Source organism: Rhipicephalus microplus, chromosome 10 (genome assembly GCF_043290135.1).
Source record: "Rhipicephalus microplus isolate Deutch F79 chromosome 10, USDA_Rmic, whole genome shotgun sequence".
Classification (NCBI taxonomy): domain Eukaryota; kingdom Metazoa; phylum Arthropoda; class Arachnida; order Ixodida; family Ixodidae; genus Rhipicephalus; species Rhipicephalus microplus.
In genome coordinates this window covers 60,876,823-60,900,668 of record NC_134709.1, presented here as the reverse complement: position 1 = coordinate 60,900,668, position 23,846 = coordinate 60,876,823, and the positions used below count along the sequence as shown (strand labels likewise).

Genomic DNA, 23,846 nt, shown 5'->3' with positions numbered 1-23,846 from the left:
GAGGTTAAAGTGTAATACCTAAGTTTTGCACCGAAATCTTTGCAAAGAACATGACGAATATGAAAATGTATTTTTCGTATTTTTGTAACATTGGCTAAATGAAATATTCGGTAAGTTTCACTTGCTAGGTCTGTTGCACCCACAGATGACAATGTACTTTATTTCTACCTATTAGAAGGTACGTAAGACCTAGTAGATGCCGTCAAAATCTGTGACGTTACGGTGTTTTTGTTTGCTGGAATCTGGCGGTGGGGTCTCCACCCGCATTTTCATTTCACGGGTTTGGTCGCTTACCAAGCGTCGTCTTGCTGCAAGAGTGGCGACTTCAGGATTGTGAACTTGTACTTAACTAATACGCAAAAAATCGTTTTCCTCTTTAGTGTCCCCAGCCAATAACAGTTGGTGTCATTTATTTCTTCACAGGGGAGCCAATTGCAGATGCATTTGCAATCTGCGTTCGGGAGAACAGTGCCATCATGGCACTGGCCGATGGTGTCAACTGGGGAGACAAATCCTGCCTGGCGGCACGCTGTGCAGTGCACGGCTGCATGGACTATCTCAATCGGGCGCTGTATCGCGAGGGCGGCACCATTGAAACAACACAGGTTGGTATATCAACACAGGCTTGGTGTGCTACCTTCTGGCTACGCCACTGCTTTTTACGCATGCTCAAGATTCCAGAATTGATGTTGCTCCCTTCGTTTCTGTTTCAGGAGGTGTTTGTCTGTCTGCTGCGCTCGTTCCAAGCTGCGCACAGCTTGATTCTGCAAGAGCAAGGCATGCTAACGACACTGTGCGCTGCGGTGGCTGTCAAGCTGCAGGGCTCGGACCAGTACGTCGTGTGCACATGCAACGTTGGTGATAGCCTCGCGTACGTTTATAGTCAACAGCATGGTGTCCGTGAAATCACTTTAGGTAAGTGTCTGCTGGTTTTCACCTTCAGAAAAAAAAAAAATAAACCTTGGTTTTGAAATGGTGGACTACAGTACGGAGCCACTTTGATTGGATCAGTAATTGAATCAAATTATTTGGGGATTGGAAATTTTAAGAATAGGGCCAAAAAAAGTTCTGAACATGCTGCTGTTTCACTTGAAAGTACTATTTATGCGTTAGTGACATGCCCCGCATATGAACCCTAGCCTCGGGGAAAGCCTCAGGATCTGCTCGCATTGGTGCGCATTTAGCAGCCGTTGGGAGAGCCCTTGACGGAGAGTGCGCGCCGCAGCCGCATTCCGAGCCTTCTGCTCCGCCGTCTTGTCTTCGTCGCTGGTTGCGAGGCCCACAAGCGCAGTGACTGCTGGCGTAAAAGGAGGCTCCTAGAGAGAATGCGCGCAAGAGCATGCGTCCCCAACGCGTCGGAGTGGAGCAAGCACTCCCAGCACCATCTAATGAGCAACTTGAGTACTAGCGGAACGAGTGCCACAGCTCCATTTAGTGAGCACTCCGAGTACTAGCGGGTGGCTGGGATGCGTCGCGGGATTGACCCACACTTTAAGGAGCTTCGCTTTTAAACTTGAAAGACAGGCGCTACTCTTAGGTGTCTGCCACTTGGTGCAGCCTCCCACATGACATGGTGGCTTGTGCTGACGAAAAGTGCACTATATGAAATGCCTTCGATGGCACCAAAGACTGCATGTCTGGAAGGAGGAGAGTGGGAAAGATGACTCGATTTTTAAGAACTCGTTTGCTGAAGAGGATGACGGTAGAGAAAGGTAACAGTTTTAAGTCAGTTTTTTTTGGAACATAAATATGTTTTTGTATATTTATGCTACTTTTTGGGGCTTTAGCTTCTTTTTCTTGCTGGTTGCCATGAAATGTGTCACGTTATAATCTCAGTGGAATTACAATTCTGTAAATACAGTGACATCTTTAATTGAAAAGTACAACTTGCACTTTTTTACTTGTTCTTTAGTTCTTAACAAAAGCATTAAACACCGCAGTGGTAAACAAACTGCAGTGCTCGGCTGCCGAAAGTCACGGGGTCGACCCCAGCCACAGCAGTCATGTTTAAATGAAAGTGAAGTGCTAGTCACCTAGACACAGGTGCACTTGAAAGAACCCCGAGCGGTCAAAATTTCTGGAGACCTCCACTACGGCGAGTCTCATAATGACGTCATGGTTTCTGCACGTAAAATCTCAGAGTTAGTGTGCGAGCAACATTGCCGGTCTCTTTCTTGCTGTTTGCAGGATCTCATGACATCCACTCGATGCGAGATATGCGCGACGCCCTAGGTGCGCTGGGTCCTGTTGACGGACAGAACCCCGAGCTCAACAACTTAACCGTGTCCATGACGGTAGTCCAGCCAGGCGACATTGTCTTTCTCACCTCGGACGGCATCTCGGACAACTTCGACCCCGTCGTCGGCAAGTTTGCCATTGCCAAGCGGATTCGTAAGGACGGCACCAACACGCAGCAGCCGCTTCCTCGTTTGCCTGAAGTCGAAGCACACCAGAGGCATGCACTGACCCTGCTGCGAATGCAGGTACGGCTTTGGGCATTACGGGCATGAAGTTTGATGCTTAGTTTGAGCAGGCAAGTGCTGTCGCGCAATAACATTTGTGCATCATTGTGAAAAAAAGGTTGCAATAAATTTCTATTGCTGTACAAATAGGTACACACCGTGAGAAATGCACGTAATCATAGACTGAAGGCAAGAGAACTAAACAGAAGGCATTTGTGTGGTCTGGTTTTCGTCTCTGGTGTCTACATCATTATAAGTAAAAAAAAAATTTAAATTAGGATCCATTTCTTTGAGGGAGAATGGTGACAAGCAAGCTTGAGGTGTGCGTGTTTCTATTGCATTGCATGATGTTCCCTCCTTACTTTTTCCTTCCCCTCCCTGGTGGTATTTGCACATTCATCCATGTGGTTAGCAGCGCACTGCTTCAGTTGGGCAACCATGATGGCCATGCATTCATGTCCAGGCAGCAATAAAACCAGGCAACATGAAATGGCAAGCAACCTCATAAAAGATCGGGTTGCCATATCAAAAACGGCTGATCATATACCAGCCCATGATCTAGAGAGCATGAATCAAACAGTTCATTGAATGATATATGAAGTGTAACGTCCCAAAGCCACTATATGACAGTTGATACAAATACAGTAAAACCTATGTAATGCGAATCTCATGGGGTCACCAAAAAGGCCATACTTACTGGCATAATCCTCCCACATTTTTGCAGAAAACTGATGAAAAGTTGGGGGGTGCAAGGATTGTGCGGGAAAATTTTTCATGATAAAGTACCGAGCAAAAAAGAGAACGAAGTGGCCGCAAATCGGGATCCGCGTGCCAGAAAATGACTAAAAGCTTTGAGGCGTACTAATCAAGACTTTCTTTAATAACAAAAAAACCGCAGGTTCAACACAAGGCAAGATTTATTTGAGACATAAGAGCTGCAAGAAAATAGTATAGCATAACGTACGCAAAGCATGCGGGCATTGCGGGTGTAGCGTTAGCGTTCGCCACTCTGTAGGAGCCTGCAGAAGGTTAGCATACTACGTCGACCTTGTGCTGATGGCTATCTAACACGGAATCATCTGCAGTTGCTTTCTGACGAAATGTAGTTTTACCATCCATCCCAGTTCTCGGCATACAGAAGGCCCAGCAGAACTTAGGGGCTTTCAGCTGCTTGTGTGGCTGTCGCTAGTGGTGAACGCAAAAATTGAAGGGCTACCCATGGCCCTATTGCCATTGTTTAGGGCAGGATCAATCACTTTCAACTTGAAAGCAGTCGTGTAGCTTCCGTATCGCCCCATAGCGTAGCCACAGAATGGACACAATGTACACTAACTTGCCACAATGAGCGCTTGCCACTTTGGCTCGGCGTGGCTTTGATTGGGGCTTTGTGGATTGATAGTGCTCATGATGCTTTAGAGATGGCATCAGGCTGTTGTGCACTACCATAATCAGTGGTTAGAAGGAGCAGACCACATTACTACTGCAATTTTTGAAGGTGTGGTGATTACCCGAAAAAAAAAAAAAAGAAAATCGTATTTTTGCTGGGCAATGTGGGGGTACGAGAATTATGCGAGTGCGAGGATTATGCACGTAAATACGATAGTCATGTCTTCCAAAATCTATCGCAAAAAAAAAGAATGTGGAAAATTAGTTGGTGACAAAAAAGTTGGGTCACTCATTGATTTATTGCGTTTAGCTCTGCTGCAATGTTATGAACAGCTCAGAGTCATTGCCAGTAAAGTTTTTAGACTCTCTTCAGTGGCGTAACTAGGGGGGGGCAAGGGGGTACAAGTGCCCCGGGCGCCACTAGGGAGGGGGCGCCAAGCCGAGTCCTCGGGTTGGCGCCCCCTGGAAAGGTTGTCAATGTTTTTTTCCGTAAAACCGCCTGGAAGGGGGGAGGGGCGAGGTTGTAATGTACGACTGGAAGTGGGGATGGTGGTGAAGGAAAGGGTTGCCGCAATGGCTTTTGCATCGGGAAAAGGATCCTCTATTTTCATTTTGCTGCGCTACCTCCGTGCCTTCCCATGACCCTCGGCTAAGCTTTGTTTTGTGCTCCGCAGCACTGGGTTAGATGAGTTTCAGCGAACCCCACCAGCCTCCCAAACCACTTACTGAAAGCTTCCCTGAAACCAACCACGTACGTAAACAAAATAAAATAAAAAAGTTCGAATGCACCTTTTTTGAGTAAGAACAGAAAACTCCAACGAAATAGCCGATCGTCCAACGACTAATCGTCCACGCAGCGGCGGAAGGAAGGGCGAATATAATCCGTGACCTCGGCACCAAAGGCTAAACAAAGGCGTTTATTCGCAGAGTTCTCTGGAGGAAAGACGGAGAAAGCGTGACACGACGGCGACGTTTGTTGATTCCCTGCATCGCGGGCGCCAGCAAAGCAATAGAAGGGCGGGGGTCAACGTTTCCCACATGCCATCCACCGCCATGGGCAGGTTCATCCTTTGGCCCAAAGAACACGCACCTGCGAAAAAAGCGCAGAGCGTAGTGTACCCGACAGCATGTGCCGACTGCCCCGCTTCGTACGTTGGAGAAACCAAGAACTTCCCTGAAAGAATGCGGCCGCACAAGGATGACCTCCATCAATGGAACAGCGAACGGAGCGAAACGGCAGAACACTCCGACCAGTTTAACCCCCATACCAGACCCGAGGGCGCGGTGTCTAGCTGGTTGCTTTGTTTTGTACTCACCCTGCATTCCTTGGAATGCACAAATAGCGCGAAAGCTTAGGTACGAGAAACTTGGGCCTGGGAAGCGCCCGTGCCGTCAAGATTTTTGCAGTGTGGACTGGAAGAGAACAATGACGGGTAAGGGACTTCCGGAAGTTTGAATAAAAAAAGAAAAATACTATACAAAAACGCGGGCGTAGCTCATCGAAATCAGAACTGGTGGCCCTTGGCCTCCGAAATGGCCCGCCGCGCGCCAGTAGGCAATCGCGGAAGCCTACATTAGCGCTAATAATAATAATAATATAATAATAATAATAATATTATTTAATATTATTATTATTATTATTATTAATATTATTAATATTATTATTATTATTATAATTAATATTATTATTATTATATAATAATAATAATAATAATAATAATAATAATAACAAACATTATCACGGGCATAATGAGGGGCGCGGAAATATATTTGCCCTGGGCGCCGTCCTATCTAGTTACGCCACTGATCAGAGATCATACTTATTTTTGTAGATAATGGACACAATGTACACCGCTACAACGTGCACTTGCCACTTTGGCTTGGCGTGGATTGGATTGGGGCTCCGTGTATAGAGATGGCATCAGGCTGTCGTGCACTATGGTCATCAATGGTTAGAAGGAGCAGACGACATTATTACTGCAATTTTCGGAGGTGCGATGATTACCGTATTTACTCGATTCTACCGCGCCCTCGATTGTAACGCGCACCCGATTTCCACCGCGAAAAAAAAAAAAAAACGTAAGACATCGATTGCAACGCGCACCCATTTTTTCTCGCTGGCCCGCATGATCACACCACTCAAAAAAACGACTCCTTTCGGGAGCGTCTTCCATTTAAATATGAGGTACGGGCGAAGCTTGTGCCCATCTGACGTGTAACAGAGCATTGCCGTCACTGTAGTTTTACCGTGGACCGATGTCAGCACGCGAACTTGCTTCGCCCCCTTCTTCTCGATGGTTGTGGTGCCAGGCATGTCGAAGTAAAGAGGCGTCTGATCGGCATTCCCGATTTGCCCAAGCAGGTAGTCGTTGTTGCGCCGCAAGTTTAGGACGAACCTCTGAAAACTGTGAAGCTTTTCATCGTACTCCACCGCAAAACTTTTCGCATATGCATGTTCCCCTTCGGAGGGAAAAGCCTTTCCTCTTCATAAAGTTAGTTAGCCAGCACCTGCTCGCTTTAAACTGGCTCCGCATTAGACCTTTTTCTAAGACTAATTGCATAGCCCGCACTTGGAGCAGTTCTGCCGTCACGGGCCGCTGTGCTGCTCGCTGCTAAAGCACATACTCGCCGAGCAGCTCTTTAATTTGCGGAAACCGACCCTGCTGTGGTCCACTGAAGCCTTTGCGTAAAGCTTTGCTGTCGAAAATCTTCTGCTTTTGTTTCCGCCGGTCCCGCACGCACGTTTCGGGATTTCCGAACGACCGCGATGCGGCCCGATTTCCGTCCGTTTCTGCACACGCGATGACTTTTCTTTTAAAAGCGGCATCGTGGTGCACTCGAGTTTTTGGAGTCGGCCATTCCACGCCGTCGATGCTAATGCACTACTAGATGACGAACTCCTCAGCACACGTACGAAGTGCCGCACATGAGAAACACATAGGCAGAAATGGACGACGCGCCATGCCGACGCACGTAGGGGGCGGCCATTTTAGATTTGCCGATGGCAATAGGTTGGCCGTAATTTTTTTGTTCGTACTCGATTCTAACGCGCATGCGATTTATGAACTCGCTTAACCGGAAAAAAGGTGCGCGTTAGATTCGAGTAATTACGGTACTCGTGGGGTGGTGTGAGCATTGTGCGAGTGTGAGGATTTTGTGAATAAATACCACAGCCCTGTCTTTCAAAATCTGTATGAACAAAAAAAAAACACCAAAAATTGGTTGGTTACATAAGAGAGCTGGCGCACCAATTGATTTATTGCATTTTAGCTTTGCAGCAATGCCATGAACAGCTCAGAATGATTGCCAGTTTTTAGACATCAAAGATCATACTTGTTCTTTTAGATATACAGTGCACTTGTGTAAATAATGAACCAGGTTTGTTGTGACCTGTGACAGCCAGTATTTTTGTGACAGCTAGTATCGTCTTCCAGATCTCAGTACCCTCTTCTAGATCTCAGTGTACTTTTTTTTTCATGACAACAGAGTACTACAGCGAAAGTGACACAAGGAGCACTTTGTATGCTATAAATGAAGTCCACAAAATTTTAGAGCCACTGCCCTTTGTTGTTGCTATTTTATGATCGCGGTGGCGTTTGCGCTGTTGGTCGAGAGATTCAAGGCAGCGCCTGGCGCAACCGGAAGGTTTTCTCCCGTGCTAATGACAGAGTTGGCAGGCTTACGTGTCCCCAACAATCGTGCTTGTTGAGGTTGTGAGGCCTAGTAGCTCCTTGGACAAAACCGTCCACACCTGTTTCATCACACTGAAAAGACAAAAAATAAACACAATGCCAGTGCCATCTGTAATCTAAATGCAAAGGCTCGTGATAGTATAATTAAGGCTTTCAAGATTCGCGCATACAATCTCGGGAGGCTGCGACGCGACACGGTCTGCTTGTTTACCTACGTGTGATAGCTGCGTCTTTTACGACAGCGCATGCAGCACCTGTTCATACCTGCCTACATTCGTATCAAACCTTTGCGGGCAGAAAATTGGTTTGCAACTACAATAATTTATGACATTACAGGTTAATTGGCCATTGGCGGGACCACAGGAAAGTTTGTACTACCCCTAAATCAGTACTAACCATAATCTTATCACCGAGGTACCGCTGCAGTGACGAACTGCGTCGCAAAAAAAGCTAGCTTTAGAATTATAAAAAGGGTTTTAAGCACTAAGCTACTGGTTGTGGCTTCATACATATATGGCAATATATATAGTAGTGAATGTAACGGTGTCTTTCTGGCTCCTGACGTCTGCAGGACCTTCTCCAACAAGGCCTCTACCAAGGAGACGGAGCATGCAGCTCCGCCGAAGACCTCTGTGAGCGAATGGTAGACTTTGCCACCAAGTTGACCGCAGCCAAGCGACGCATTCTGGAGGATCCCGAGCTCTACGCAGCCGGCGCCGTGCCGGGCGAAGACGCTCGAAGGCGGCGCCACCGTGCCGGACCCCGGCTTACTATGGTGCCTGGAAAGCTAGACCACGCCTCGCTTGTTGCCTACCAGGTCGGGACAGGCAGCCGCTCTAATGCTCACTGCCATCACCAGCGAGGCGGCAGAGATATGTACGACGGTCAGCAAGACCGTGCAAACAGAAACATCCCGTCCACTCCCGGGGATACGGAGGACGACTATCCCGACAACCTCCCTTACGAGACGACTATCTGAGCTGTGGTCTGTTACGAGGGCGATACGTGAGCGCCGGCTGTGAGAGATGGCCCTCTACATCCGTACATATTTGGCCGGACATTGTGAATTTGCTTGTGCTCCCTTATTCCAACGTTTGCTGGGATTTCGTGATCTGGAATTACTCATTCATATCGAGGAGGGTGGTGATAGGATGCAGACAACCCTCCACTAAAGACGGTCTCAGTTGTCAAACAGTAGACGTGTTGTGCTGGATGTTGTCATGAAATGGCAACCCTTTTTTCATTGATGTTAGACCGGCGTATTGCTCTTACTGTGCAAAGCATAGCGGGCATTGTCTGGCATCGATAACCTCCGTTTCTTTAAGAACTTGACCAGGAGGATCGTGCGAGCCAATAAGGTTTTCTTCACTTCTACAAAGCCAGTAGTGACTATCCAGACAGTTTTTTTTTTTTTGTAAAAGACAGCCATCTGATCTTTCTTTTGTGTGTGGCTCATGACAGTAGCTGACCTCAAGCCATCACCTTTCACTCCTCTGATATAAGTGGGCTAAACGTTAGTCACAAGTTCACACGGGGCTTTTATTTGTAACTTCCCGTCCTGTCACCATCCAGCACACTTGCTGTTTTTGTCGTCTTGAGTAGCACCAAAAATGCAGTCGCTTGGGCTTCGAAATTTATTTTTGATCGCCAGGGTGCCCTAGCATTGAGACAGTATGTACAATATACTAGCATCTTATTACTCTTTGAGTAGATGTGCTCATATCTCGGTGTTAGTTATTCATTACAGGACATCTCTAACAAGTAGTACACTGCAGAAGGAACAGTTGAGATCTTTCGACAATCTAGATAAAGACTGTAGCTGCTTCGAGAATAGTTGTGAATGTTTCCACTCTTTTCTGGTACACTGGCATGTATCTCGCATCTTAGTATATTTCGCAAGGAGGAACCGAGGTTACTGTGCTTTTTGAATTCACTGAGGTTGTCGTCTGCATTTTCAGGATTTCTGTAGTCTCTTGAATATTAGCTAGCCAAATGTGTTAGTTTGCTCAGTTGTAGACGGAGCACATTGTTAGCTCATTGATAATATTCACCAACGCTCAAAGGTCTCCGCAAGACTTGCGCTTTTCGATGCCATCACGCAGCTTTCATTAAGGCATTTCTGCTATGCAAAAAAGGTCATTTTGTATGCTCTAAGTTGTGCATCCTTATTTTGTGTGTTTGTGAAAGCCGGCATGCTTACATCACAACTATTCATGTAACGCCTCAAAGTTCATGAGTTGGAAGAATTATTTTGATGAGGATGTGTAATTGTACCTGCAGTGACTCGTAGACTGCTTTGTGTTATAGAACCAGTAAACATTCTCGTACTTTTTTTTTTGCATTTATCAAACAAGCTCAGCAACTCATGCGGACATTGGTGGCGATAACATTTTATGAGTAACACAGTGCAGTGCCCCTCGCAGACACTTCATTTTGAAAAACAATTCAGGTGCATCTTCTCCAGAACCTGTCCAATCCTCATCTAATGCAAAGTGACGTAAACTTGCCCGTCAGCAGCTTTTTGCAGCATCAACTTTGTCCTGTACTACCAAATGGCGCCTTCTCCCTGCAGTGATGTGGTTCTGGCCATGTATTTGCTGCATTCCTTCAGCACGCCGCTCCGACACGAGTAACACAAAGTACGCCTTGCTTGGTCATTGAACGCGTGCCGATGCCGTAATCGATGACGTCATGTCATATTTTGCTGCCAAATTTGTCATAGTCACGACAGAAGAATGCGCCTACCCCTCTTGGCTGCCAAGATAGATGGAAAGGCTGAGCAGGAAACCAAAACTAACTGAAGCTGGTTGTTCCATACCATGTAACTTCGTTATTACAGCACTTATCCTTGAAATTCTTGCATCGGCTTGTTCACATTGTACAGTTTCACAGATATCGCTTCATCACACATTTCGGACCACAGGTTGGTTTGCTGGGTCTTGTAAGCTTATGTGGAGTACTTCCTTTCACTAAAGTACTAGTTGCTTTCACCTGTCTTCTTTAGTGGAGTGCATTGTAAAACTCCAGGCTTCTGAAACTCTGACAAAAAAAAAAGGTGTGAATAGGCTTCATGTTCTTTCATGTTCGTAGTTCATTGTAGGCTTCTGAGACTATCTGCAGTAAAGTTTTGCAGTAACATAGAATGCCACTAATCGGTAACATATAACACCGCTAATCGTAATACAGTTTTCAGCTGATACGTTTTGTGCTAAAGAAACACTGCATTATTTGATGGCAGAAGGTACAAAAGGTTGAAGTGGCTCTTTCCAGCTGACCGCTTCGAATGTGCCATGGTCGTGCGTTTGTGTGTGTTAGAGAAATGTGCCAACAGTTGTGCATGAGAGAGTGAGGATTCCCGCCGAAAGACGCTCGTCCGCACCATTGAATATATGGCATCACCCATACATTGTTCAAAGTCTTGTGCAACCTTGTATTTGTTCACGAGTGTTTTGCAAGAATAGCTGCATGGCTCATTTCTGTTGTCTTCATAGATGAAAAAGTGCAAGTTGAAAATTGTGGATCGATGACGTGAAAGATATAAGGGACTACTAGTAAGATAGCGTACGCCTACCCAACTGCTGGGTTGGCTCTATTTTTGGGGAAGCATGCAGTGTAAACAGCTCACGCGATCGAGGTGTAAATCAATACGTCCAGTACTTCTGTGGCCTCATTTCAGAAGGTAGCCTGTCTTGACTTAAGCAGTGTTATGCCAGAAGATGATCCCAGAATTCAGACTCTCATTGACGTAGTACATTGAACAGTGATACCCGTCCACTTGTAACCAGGCAATGTCACAGCGAAAAAATAGGTCGAAAGGACTTTGTACTGTGAGGTAACTTGTATCGTGCTTGACTGGCTTTTGCCACTGCTGTTTTAACTCACTGGGGCAGCTAGATCGATGAATGGTGGTTACACTTTCCACTGGGGCTCTATCGCGGGTGCCGTTATTGACCATTAGCGCCAATGGTGTCCGTTGTAGAAGTGCTGCCACCAAAGGCAATAATTTTGCGACTCCATCTCGTGGTGTGTTCTCTGCACTGCGTAAAGAAGTAGACTCCATCGATGGGGACGCTTCATTGCTTTCTTGTGATGCGTGATCGACCAAGTGAAGTAACATCACCATGGCCCATCTATTTGGTGGCAGCAGCGGGCATCGCAAAAGTTTGAAGGCGGGTAAGGCTCTATTTCCTGTTGCTATAGTAGTCAGCGCTTTATGGGAAGTCCGTTATGATTGAAATGCGAATGGAAATGGGTTAGCGGTGGACGCAGAAGGCACTTGTTCCTCGCGTTTTGACTACTGGTCAGATGCATCGAGGTAGACTTGTGTCCATCTGTCATTAAACTCTGAACTCCTCAGAAGCACTGGTTGCTGTAGCAATGCGAGATTGACCCTTTGTGAAAGTTGTGTCATAGTTCCAATAGACAGGTACTGTCATCACCGGCCCTTTGCTACAATATCTGGTCAATCATGCAAGTCTTCTTACTCAAAGAATATGTACCTTGGTTTCAGGTTGTCTCCTGAGCACTCGTGACCTTGGCACCCACGCTATGCATGTTACCAGTACTGAATTGCTGTGATACTGGAGGTGCAAATGGGAATAGTAAGGGGTGCAGTAACTTCTTATGGTGTTGCCATCCATTAAAAATTTAGGAATAGCGTGTGATGCTGCACAGCAGTGGCAAAACAAGTTGGGGAAAGCCAGAGGGTTCATGCAGTTTTCGCCGTTAGCATGACATTGTTCAATGTGCAGCTTTGGCTGAAAGAAGTGATGGTATGCAACTAGCACTGCATCTGATAATGCTGCTAACTGTAATATGTTTCTGTCGGTTTAAAAACTTGTGTAGTATGAACGTACTCTAATGAGATGTGTCTCCTTTGCAATGTTTCTTTCTCTGGGTACTATGTGGCATTTTCACTTGTCGCTTCACCTTGGCTTTTTTTTTTCTTTAGTGTGCGCATGTGTGTGGTCTGTCCATGACTGAACACGTTGCTGCATGTGCAGCCTAATTAGACCTGATCGAGCACTGCTACGTCTCGCTTTCATTCCCTTGCATCTTCGTGCATGAGCCACTGTGTTTCCTGAGGTGTCGCTGATCTTTAGTCTTCCTGCAGGCACGTCCATAGGGTGACAACTGCTTGCTCATGCGTGGGCATGTGTGCTTGCGTGTATGTGTGGAAATTATTGTGTTTTTGTTTACATTATTTTAGCACCAGTTGCATAGCTTTGTACATACCTGGCATATGTTTATGGATGAATGGTGTAATTTCACATCGTGGTACTCTATATTTTTTTAGGCTGTCGTGTTCGACTTTGTCTTTTAAATGTAAACACTTTTCTTGATGTCCTGCAATTCTTACTATTTGTTAATACTCCACACACTCGTTTCTATAAAGAACTATTTGTTTAAATGACCAACAAAAAGCTAACCTTTCTCTAACCTTATGGAAAAGGCAAGATAATGCAGTGAACTATTCCGTCAGTCAGCATGTGTTTCTGATTTTTTTTTAATGCACTGGCAACCCTGTAGCTGGCTAGAAGGTGAGACTAAAGGGATTTCTGTGCATTTTGATTCACAGATGCAGCCTTTTGAGAGCAACTGACTTACTGCTAACATTTATGGATCCTTGTTCAGGGGCGTAAGTGCTGTGCCAATTGTGCCACTCTGCGCTAATCTTACCTGCTGCACCAGGCTGTGCATAAATGAGAGTTTTTATGATAAAATTAGATTCGAAGTGTGAAAAACACGAAATATAGCTGATTATTATCGTCGACCGAGCAACACTGAGCATTGACTACAGTAAGGATGCGGCCACATCCGTATCAAGTGAAGTTTGAACAGGTTGTGATTCGGTTCGTTCGTGGGACTTTTATTGCTATTATCACCGAGGGCTCTCTGGAAATTCGGCGGCACCAACATGAGTAACTGTTAATTATCTAGTAATACAGTGCAACCTCGATTATTTGTACTAGCCGAGAACACGGCATGATCATGCGCTAAACGGTAGTACGTGTTTATTAGTGCAAATGTACATCTTTTGATGTGCTCAATCACCACTAATAAACGAATGCAGTACTACTGCAGATGTCCCCGAAAGTGCCTACCACAAAATCTTTTTTTTTCCTTTTTTGCCAGAGGGCGGAAAAGATCACGCGAGACTGGCTCCCTCGCACGATTGTTTTATTGCGTGTAGGGGCGGCGCCAAGGAGCATTTCGAAACTATTATAGGGTCCGGGTTACACAGCTGCTAAAATAGCGACAGAATGAACACTACCGCCTATCCGGGATACCTATGTGCGCTTTTTTATCGCGATGTGATACTCAGTGACAACTGACAGTTTTGTTGGAACAATGAGCGGTCACGTGGACTCTGATCATCTCCTGGTTGGTTGCATGCAGCGCGCCGCCTATGCTGCCTACACAGTTGCTGTACCATGTGTGTGAATTTGCTGTGTGAATTGCTCGTATCCACTTCACTTCAGACTGAGCACAGATGAGCAGAGTATTGTGTTTAGTTAGCGTTGGGATAACAAACTTCCGCTAAGAGAAGTGTGCCGCGATTATCTGTACTCGGTTTCACATATCATGTGCAAGGCTGCCGGGGCTAGTGAGACTCCTTGTAGTAGTTATGTTCATGTAAAGAAATAGTTCTATGTTTTTACCACCCAAAATATATTCTTTTCATTTCAGGTTGAGTATGAAATGGACGTGTTTTGTATCACATACATACACACAAAGGGCTGCACGCACGCAGGTGGTAATTCTGGTAAGCTCATTAGTATTGAATGTTTAGTGAGAACCACCGACATTTCTTTACCAGCAATAATTTTGATTGACGTTGATGGTTGACCCTAGAAATCTGCTCTAAAACTCCCCTTTTACTGCGCCAAAGCTGCTCCAAAACAGCATTATTCCTGCTCTCTGAGCTGCTCCAAAACGCTGAAGTCCACTTCCATCTCTGCTTGTTGCATTGCTTCATGCGATTTGGCTACTCTTATCGGTGATTGCACATGCAGATGTTCTGTGGTAGCAGTTCTGCTGGTCACTGTTGTATGAAAGGCCACTCTTCAGGGCCATGGAAAGAAGAAAAATGGACAAAGCCCATAAAAAGCTGCTGTCACATTATAATGGGCTTTGTACGGCTTCTGTGGCAGTCTGGCCATCTATATAACACAACTCTGAAAGTGTGATGCGCAAAGACATGCAAATCAGTTTTGAGCAGCACACAATTCTTGCGTGCACAATTTCCTTCAGTATGTAGAAGCCACTTTGGCACAAAGTTATTGTTCTCTTAGAAATAGAGTACATTCAAGGCTGTGTATTTGGCTGTTTTCTCAAAGCAGTTCTTGTTTTGGGAGTCTTTTCTGAAGTCAATTGTATAAATAGAGTCAAGGCAACACGCTCTTGACCTGGTAAGACAACTCTTAGTAATTAGATTAGTTGTTGCACTTCTTATGCAGTGGCTAATTATAATGCCAGTGCAAGGTTTCGTCAGGCAGCATAGGCACTGTGATGTAACTATCTTTATAAAAACACCTGTATGTTAGAGCAACTTTTTGCTTAAACACCTCAAAAAATGTTTGTGTAGTAGGTAGTGCAAATGAGCTCCGTTGAGTTTTAGTTGTGACAGCCAATTTTAAATTGCCTTGAACAGCATGCATATGCAGAAGCTTAAAAAAGCTGTCGTACTACTTCATGTTATCATTTGTTCCTTTTAAAGTTCTGTGATGTCACTTCATGCACATGGCAGTTCAAGCAAGGGTGTTGCAACAGTCTGGTTTGCTTACTCTAGGGGGGGGGGGGGAAACAGCCAAACAAAGAAAAAATGGATTAGATGCTCACCCTGAAATCCCAATTTCTGAACCACTGTCTAAATGCTGTTTAAAAAATATGAATAATAGGAAGTCTACCAACAGTGTTTGCTGGTATGCATAACGTTATTGCATGCGCCTCCCTTTTATCAGGTTTTATCAAAGCCAACTGTGTTCAAACCTCATTATAACGAATTTGTATCTTACAAGAAAATAAGTATGTTATATCCAAAAATTGGTTATATAGACTATTTCTAACACTATCAACTGCAAGATTATTTTTCATTTACTTTGCTATAACCAATATTTCGTTATATCTATGTTCGTTATATTGAGGTTTGACTGTAATAGAAAGGGTAGTTGCAGGAAATTCGCTGTGAGGTGCCCCTGCATAGCTTTACTCTGCGTTGCTGTTAGAGCTCATGGATGATAAAGGTGGGATGGTGGAAAATGCAAAGCAAGATTATTCCTTGAGCTAAACTTTGAAATCTTCCTGAGTAGGAAATTTAGTGTCATATGTTCTGGCTCTCTGGACATTGTGCCTGGGGCTTTTGTCGGGAGTACAATTTACACCCGATTCAGGTTATACAAGCAAAGCTACTGTAATTTTTTTACTGTGAGCTAGCTAGATGTATACATGCAGGTGCAGCTTGTATCGCATTCTGAACAAGCATCAGCACCACTGAAAACAATAGTCGGTGTCAAACACTTCTTGGAAGCTGAATTTCAGCCACGTTCAGCCTACAGCAATTCCCAGAGTGACGATGGGTTGATTGTGCACTTTATTTACAGGCAGCAAATCTGAAATCAAGGTTGTGTGCCAAACTTCCAGATATGGGCTTTTTCATGGGCTACAAGCGTTTTAGTCATGTGCTGTTGTATTCATCAAGAGAACAGTTTGACGAAAGTGTCGACTCAAGCTGGGAGAAGTGAAGTTAAAAGTCTCGTGAACCTTCTCTTGTACAGCTACTGTATCTTTGGGCAGTTGTGTTCTTTTATTCTCACGATTGGTGTGTTATATTCATGCAACTTTTCTTGAAATACTCTTCTTGCCTCTGTGCAAGGTTTTGCCAACAATGTGAAACACTGCCCCAGAGTCGATGACTCGCATTTTTTCAGGTCACGACTGATGCATGTTGGAGCAGCGAGGCTGCTGCTCCTTGCTGTGTACACACTCGTGAATAAAATTGCATGCCACGGCCAACACAAGGCAAAAGCAAATGGTAAAGACAATAGTAGTACCACATTACTTAGCCTGCCATTAATTATGTTAGTGTTCTTCATTGGGCGACTGACGTCTGAGGCTTTTTTTCAACCTGAGAAGTTTTTCAACAGTGTGTAGAGTACCCGCGTGCAATCCTGGCTTTAGAACCCTCTAGCAGCACTCAGCTTCTGCTTTGTGTGGTTGTTTCAAGCATGAGTAATAACTTCAGTCCTCACTTTTGGTGCCTTGTAGGCCTTTGCGCTGAATTTGTGTGAAATGCATTTTGTGTGTGTGTACCTTGTTGAGCCTTCTCGCGCGGCGCAATTTTGCACTGCGGCCTTTGAAACTGCTTCATATTTAGATGGAAACCTTAGTTGTTTGGTGTGAGCTAGCATATTTTTAGAATGACTGGAACCTTCAAAATGTTCACTTGCTCATTTTTGTTTGGAAATGGAAAGCATGCAGAACATGTATACTAAAACCATGAACTTTGGACTGTGAGCTCACCTTGTTTACTTTGTTAAAGACGAATGAAAGCAAATTGGTTAATGTAATTGACAAATGGTTCTGTTTGAGTTCGTCGGTTGAGAGAAACAATTATTGAGACGGTCACCGTGTTACCATTGATCAGTCACATTAACATTCCCACTCATGTTCAAGCAGGTAGGCAATCAAGTTCATTGCATCTGCCTGCCATAAGTCTCGCTCAAAAATTCATTTTCCATGAATATGGTGTTCCACGCCCAAGTTGGAAGCATGATTTTACCTAGTTAATTGCAGTTTTACTCATTTTTTCCTGCCTCAAATACAAAGCATGTTTGTTGTGTAAGCGTTTGTCACAGATTTTTATTTTTCGTTTGCATTTTATGAGATATGATTTATTGGCACAGTTTGTAGTGCTTGCAGTTAGTTGTTGACGAAACGCATTGGTTTTGTTTTTTGTTTTTGTTTGGCGCTTGGAAGGGCTTGGGTTGCGCAACAGTTTTTATCCCGTCTGCTTGATGTCGAGCTTTTAGTGCTGCGCGTTTTTTTGTTGTCGATTCGGTGTTTACATGCACATTCCAGGTTACTGACATGTACAACTGTATCATCCTTGTGATGCTCCTTTATTTCACTCGCGTCAGTGGAAAGGTGTACTTCATAATGTATTATAGAGAAGCAACTATTGATCACGAGACTGCCTGGAAAGACTGCTTGTGCTATGCTTGTAGTACGCATTTTCCGAAAGCGTTTCTTGAGCTGTGATGTGTGTACCAGACTTGGAGGCAAAACGGCAGCAGAGGAACAATATATGCACCGAAATATTGTGTGTACAGTTTGTTGTGGCTTTTATCCCGTTGTGTGATAATCATGTACCACTTTTTCCCCGAGCTGTGCTGAAGTGGCTCATATTCCCGACTGTATGTTAATTTTCGGAGCTGAAATAAAAGCGATTGCGATGCCTTTTGGACATTGGTCTCTCCTCGTAAAGGTGTCCTGAGCTACCTCCGATGCTTGGTGATAAAAAAAAACAGAAAAGGTAGTTTCACGTCATTGAAAGCATCGAAAAGCAAAGCTCTGATCGTGTGAGTGTATGTAGTTGGCCGGCGAGACCACATGAGGTCGTTTATTCAGCGGTAGATTTGAAGTGTGTGCATATTGTAATTGAGTAGGCAATGCGAGATTACATGACTGTCGGGCTCTAAATGGCGTTTTAGCGGATGCCTCTCATCGTGGGTTTTAGCCCGTGCAGCCAGAGCCCTACCCATTGTGCACTCCTACATGACTGATTAACATATTTGCTGAAATGTTGCTGATTAACATGTTTAATGAAAATGGAAATTGGTTTGCTTTGCCTTTGAATATTACAATTCATGTAATAAGATAATGCAACTTATGAAAGTGCGAATTTTCTTGTATTTCATAGCAGAAGTTGTCATTTCGTTTCATTTTTTTATGCACTTCCCTCTAGTCACGTAACCTGTCTGACACCTTACATTGCGTCGGCAGAAGACAGACTATATCAGATTTTCCTAAAAAATAGAGGCGACTGTGGTGCTGTAGTCATTCAGCCACCATGGCAATCATGGGTAGTACACAAATTTGCCTAGTCTGTGCTTGCGGCTGTGAACGCATATGTGGCTTTGTTCATTGCTGTGTTTTGGTTTTTCTTTTTTATTGAAGAACGGACCATTGTAATTTTCGTGACCGAATTCCAATCGGCAAGCCTAGCACAGGCAAGGTTGTGAGGCGCGGCTGCTGAACCTTTTTTTGAGCTTCGTCTTACGGCTAAGTGAATTAAGACCACACTGAGCCAAACGGAGCTCAAAGAACAAATAATAGAAGCATTTATGTACTAGCCATCATTCCCATGCAATGAGACCAAAAATAAGCCAAGGTAGGAGTAAATGACTTGTCCTCTAGCGCACTCCCCAATGGAGATTTTATATACTCCCTACATAGGGAGTAAACAATTTACTGCCATAAAGGACAAAGTAAGGAAACTTTTGTTTCTACGTTTTGATATGAACTCGTCTTGTACGGAGGCCGCAATTCATCATCGGGTATTTCCCAAAAGCGCTACGCCTCGCTTGCCATTGCACGCGCTATTCCTTTTACGCACCTCTCGAGCAAGACACCTTGCTTGCTTATTGCAGGGGTCTCAAATACGCGCGGACCTTTCGTTATTGTGGCTCGGCCCGCCCAGGTATTCGTCCCATATACGCGTATATACTTTTTTTTTAGTAGAGAAGCTTAGGCTCGCACGATGTCCGTCGTCGTCGTAGGTGCCCGTAGGACCGAAGCACGGGTGTTACATACACCGTGATCAGAGCGTTCATAGTGCGCATATGTTTTGGGACTTTGAACCCCACACATCAATCTATCAATCACTAGTGCGCATATGGTTTAAAAAGACGCCGTTTAGTCTTTCCGTGCATCTGTGCGTCCATACGTGCGTTCGTCCGTCTGTGTATCTGTCTATTCTTCTGTCTGTGCATCCGTCCATCATTTGTGTATGCATAGGTCGGCAGACGCTTGAGTCGACTCACTCAGATTGAGGCGCGGCCCTGAGTCCGAGTGAATCCGGCTGACGAAAATATTAGTGAATCCGAGTGCGAGTGAGTTCCCTTCAGCAGAATTTCGGTTAGTGTGGGTATTTGTGAGTCCTAAGTGAAAAAACATATTGTTACGGTTGAATTAATGGATAGGTGGATTTATTTACAGGGTGAGGATGAAGTTCGGAAGTTGCGGTAAAGATGGAGTCCTCAGGCCGCACCAGACAGCGTCGTCTTCCTCTTCTACCTCCCCGGCACATACTACAGCCCGGCTCATTCCGTAGCAATAGTTATTTATATTGAATCAGTATGCGTGGGTTCCATTTATTTTGCCGATCTGTCGTTGCAAATGTATTTAAAGCCATCCAACTATGACGCGCTTTGTAATCGTATTGATGTTCCGACTTCTAAAGTCCAAGAATTTACTTTTCAAATGATAAAACTGTGAGTTTCTCCACACTCCTGGAATTCGTTCTAGAAGAGGCCGTGACACCATCCATACCTATAAATAAAATATATTTACTAGATAACTATTCCTAACTCTTGTTTAGAGGTACGCGTCATCAAAAGAAATCACACGATGTATTGTTCAGGTGAGATATTAGTATTAAAAAGCATTTCCAACGTGATTTAAAAGCTATTTCTACGCAGGCACAATATTGCCGCGACATCTTGCCTGCATTCAAACAACGCGCCCATCACCGCGCGCACAGGGACATACATGCGCGCCGTCTAGTGTTGCGCAGAGACGATGATGATAGCACGAGCGGGTCCACGGCCAAGCACCCAGTTGGACCCGGCTGATGTGCGCCTCGTGCTCGGGACTTCGCTTGAAGAGAAAGGAGAAGGCGGGCACCTTCGGTGTTCGGCTGTAACGTTCTACGACCATAGTCCCTTTGAGATGCGGGCACAGGTTCGCTTTTTAATAAATACGTTTTATTACACCCCTGCGTCCTTCAACATCGTTACATTTCTGGTGGAGGTGCTGGGTAATGAATCAAAGCCCTACGAACGCAAGACAGCGTAGCCCCGACCACCAGCGAGTTGATGCTGTGGAGCTGACACCTGTGCATCAGAGGATTAGTCGCCGTCTTCGAGGTGATTCACCAGAATTCAGTCCACTCCACTTCACGCCAAGGGGAACTCAGTCAATGGACGCCACCACCACCATGACAAGTCATGTAACACCGGCCCTAGTGGTGATAAATCGGCCTCACCAGCCACCAGTATTTCATGGCGACTCGTATAAAGACGTAGAAGATTGGCTGAACCTCTTTGAGAGAGTGACAAGTTTGAACGGTTGGGACAAGCGAGAGAAACTCCGCCGCGTATACTTTGCTTTGGAGGACTTTGCAAAGACGTGGTATGAGAACCATAAAACCTCTTTTACGACCTGGGATAAATTTCGGCGACAAGCTCTGGCTACTTATGCCAGCGCGGATCGCAAAGAAAAGGCGCAGGCTGCGCTTGAAACTAGACACCAACTCGCCAACGAAAATGTCGCAATGTACATCGTAGGACATGATCCGTCTGTTCAAGCGCGCAGATTCACATATGACTGAAGATAAGAAGCTACGCTACCTCATGCGTGGGGTGAAGCAAGAGCTATTCGCTGTTCGCGTCCGCAACCCACCACGAACAGTTGCGGAGTTTCATACGGAAGCGACAGCCATCGAGCAAACGCTAGAACAGCGGGCTCGACAGTACAATCGGGACATAAACTACGCACCTGCCAATGTCTTCTCTGGAGGCCAGCGAAGTGACATGGACGCTTTGCGAGAACTCATCAGGTCGGTGATCAGGGAAGAGCTCAGCAAGTTGCAAGTACCTCACACTACAGCAACACTGTCTGTCGTTGACGTAGTACGAGATGAACTGAGGCAGATAATACATAAGCCGGAGCGTGAGCCACACCCGATCCAACGCATCCCAACGTACTCTGAAATACTCAGACAACCCGCGGCGCACACCAATGCAGCAGTTGCGATGGCCACTCCCTACCCACAGACGGTACGCAGCGCACCTCGTCCACTGGAACCGACGGCTACCTACCTGCCACGAGCCCGTAGTGTAGCTCGCTACGTGGATCAAAGGTCCCGGAAAAGTGACATCTGGCGTGATCATGAGCGCACGTCTTTGTGTTTCTATTGCGGGGAAGCAGGTCAGCTGTATAGGTTCTGCCCTTACCGACAGGCAGAATTAAGGGGCTTTCCGTTGTACGCACCATGCCCTCGAAACGGTGAACGGCCAGCGGAGATCGAAAAGTACCTGTCGACGCGCCAGAGTCCGCTCACTCCACGCCAACATCAGCCAAGATCGCCGTCGCCCAGGCGTTACCGATCATCCAGCCCACGAGCTTCTTCCGCACGGCCTGGGCACCGTTCTACAAGCCCACACCCGGAAAACTGAAGCAAGCGACCTGTGGAGGTGAGGCCGCTGATAACTACAGTTGCGAAGATCCTCCATCACGGTTTCAAGGAGACGATGCTATGTTTACAGAGGATAAGCGCAGCAGTGCGAAGTATACTTCAGGTTTGCGGTTGAAAATAGATGGATACGAGCTGAATGCTTTAGTTGACACCGGCGCTGATTATTCGGTAATGAGTCACAAAATGGCAATGAAACTGAAAAAGGTTGTGACGATATGGAGTGGGGCACAGATACGCACAGCAGGTGGCCACACTATTACGCCGCTTGGCAGATGCACCTCAAGGCTCGAAATAAGAGGCTTTACTTACGTTGCTGACTTCATCGTACCGCCGGACTGTTCACGGGAGCTTATACTAGAAATGGATTTTCTGCAAGCCAATGGAGCCATAATTAATCTGCGCAGATCCAGTGTATAGTTTTGGACCCAACAAGCTATGTCGGTGGAGAAATCGGAAAAGCGACGTCTTACTGCTTTGCGCGTTGTTGATGATGACGTCACAGTGCCACCTCGCTGTAGTGTAATGGTGCTTGTTGAAAATAAGGCATTTTGTGACCACGAAGGAATAGCGGATGGAAACGTAGAGCTATTTTTAAACAAAGGAATTTGCGTGGCAAGGGGTGTTGTTCACTTAACGAATGGCCGCTCAGTTGTCCTCCTTACGAATTTTGGGAATGAATGTCAGCACATCGCGCAAGGTATGGCTATCGCCTATTTCCGCGAGCTCTGCATGGCGACCGAACTATGCAGTTTAGCGACAACGCCAATCACTCCACAAGAGACCTGCAACGTCGGCGCATGAATTAACGTCAACCATAGGCTCCCAGAATATCAAAAGAAACGATTGTTCGCCCTTATAAACGAATTTTCGGACTGCTTTTCAACATCCTCTAAGGTGCGACGCACGGCTATTGCAAAACACAGAATTATAACAGAAGCCACGAGACTGATTTACCATCACCCATATCGAGTATCGAAAAAGGAAAGAGACGTCATTAAGAAACAAGTGGAGGAGATGCTCTCAGATGACGTGATCCAGCCTTCCAGCAGTCCATGGGCGTCTCCCGTAGTGCTTGCTAAAAAGAAAGATAACAGCCTTCGATTCTGCGTCGACTATCGGAAACTGAACAGCGTAACGAAACGGGATGTATACCCTCTGCTGCGTATCGATGATACACTCGATCGACTACGCAGTGCAAAATACTTCTCCCTTGATCTCAAGAGTGGATATTGGCAAATTGAGGTGGATGAGCGCGACTGTGAAAAGACGGCATTCATAACCCCAGACGGCCTCTACGAATTTAAAGCGCTTCCATTCGGCCTGTGCACAGCACCAGTGACATTTCGGAGAATGATGGACGCTGTCCTCGCGCGAGTGAAATGGCAGTCCTGCTTGGTGTACTTGAATGACGTTGTCGTATTTTCCGCTGGATTTGACCAACATCTAGAGCGACTCCGCACGGTATTAGAAGCCATTCGTTCAGCAGACTTGACCATCAAGCCAAAAAAATGCCACTTCGGTTTTGAAGAGCTTCGATTCCTCGGACACGTCGTCAGCTCCGAAGGCGTTCGGCCAGATCCCGAAAAGACAGCTGCCATCGCGAAGTTCCCGACACCCAAAGACAAGAAGTCAGTACGTCGCTTCCTGTGTATGTGTGCGTACTATCGGCGATTTGTGGAAAATTTTTTGAACATTGCTAAACCCCTTACTAATCTAACAAAAGACGACGTGCCCTTTATGTGGGAAAGTGAACAACAGGGGGCAATTGATGAGTTAGGAACACGCCTGCGAACCTCTCCTATCCTCGCTCACTTCGATGAGACTGCC

The 23,846-nt window shown here is 45.6% G+C and overlaps 1 protein-coding gene across 1 annotated transcript in view; it reads left to right on the top strand.

Moving 5' to 3' along the window:
* Positions 1–8,960, top strand: part of LOC119181363 (PP2C-like domain-containing protein CG9801) — a 29,628-nt gene extending 20,668 nt beyond the window's left edge. The window contains exons 5-8 of the mRNA XM_037432583.2: positions 424–605; positions 714–915; positions 2,188–2,483; positions 8,112–8,960. Coding sequence (XP_037288480.2) covers positions 424–605; positions 714–915; positions 2,188–2,483; positions 8,112–8,519 — 1,088 coding nt within the window. The 3' untranslated portion in view covers positions 8,520–8,960. The remainder of the gene's footprint in view (positions 1–423; positions 606–713; positions 916–2,187; positions 2,484–8,111) is intronic.
* Positions 8,961–23,846: the final 14,886 nt, after the last annotated feature.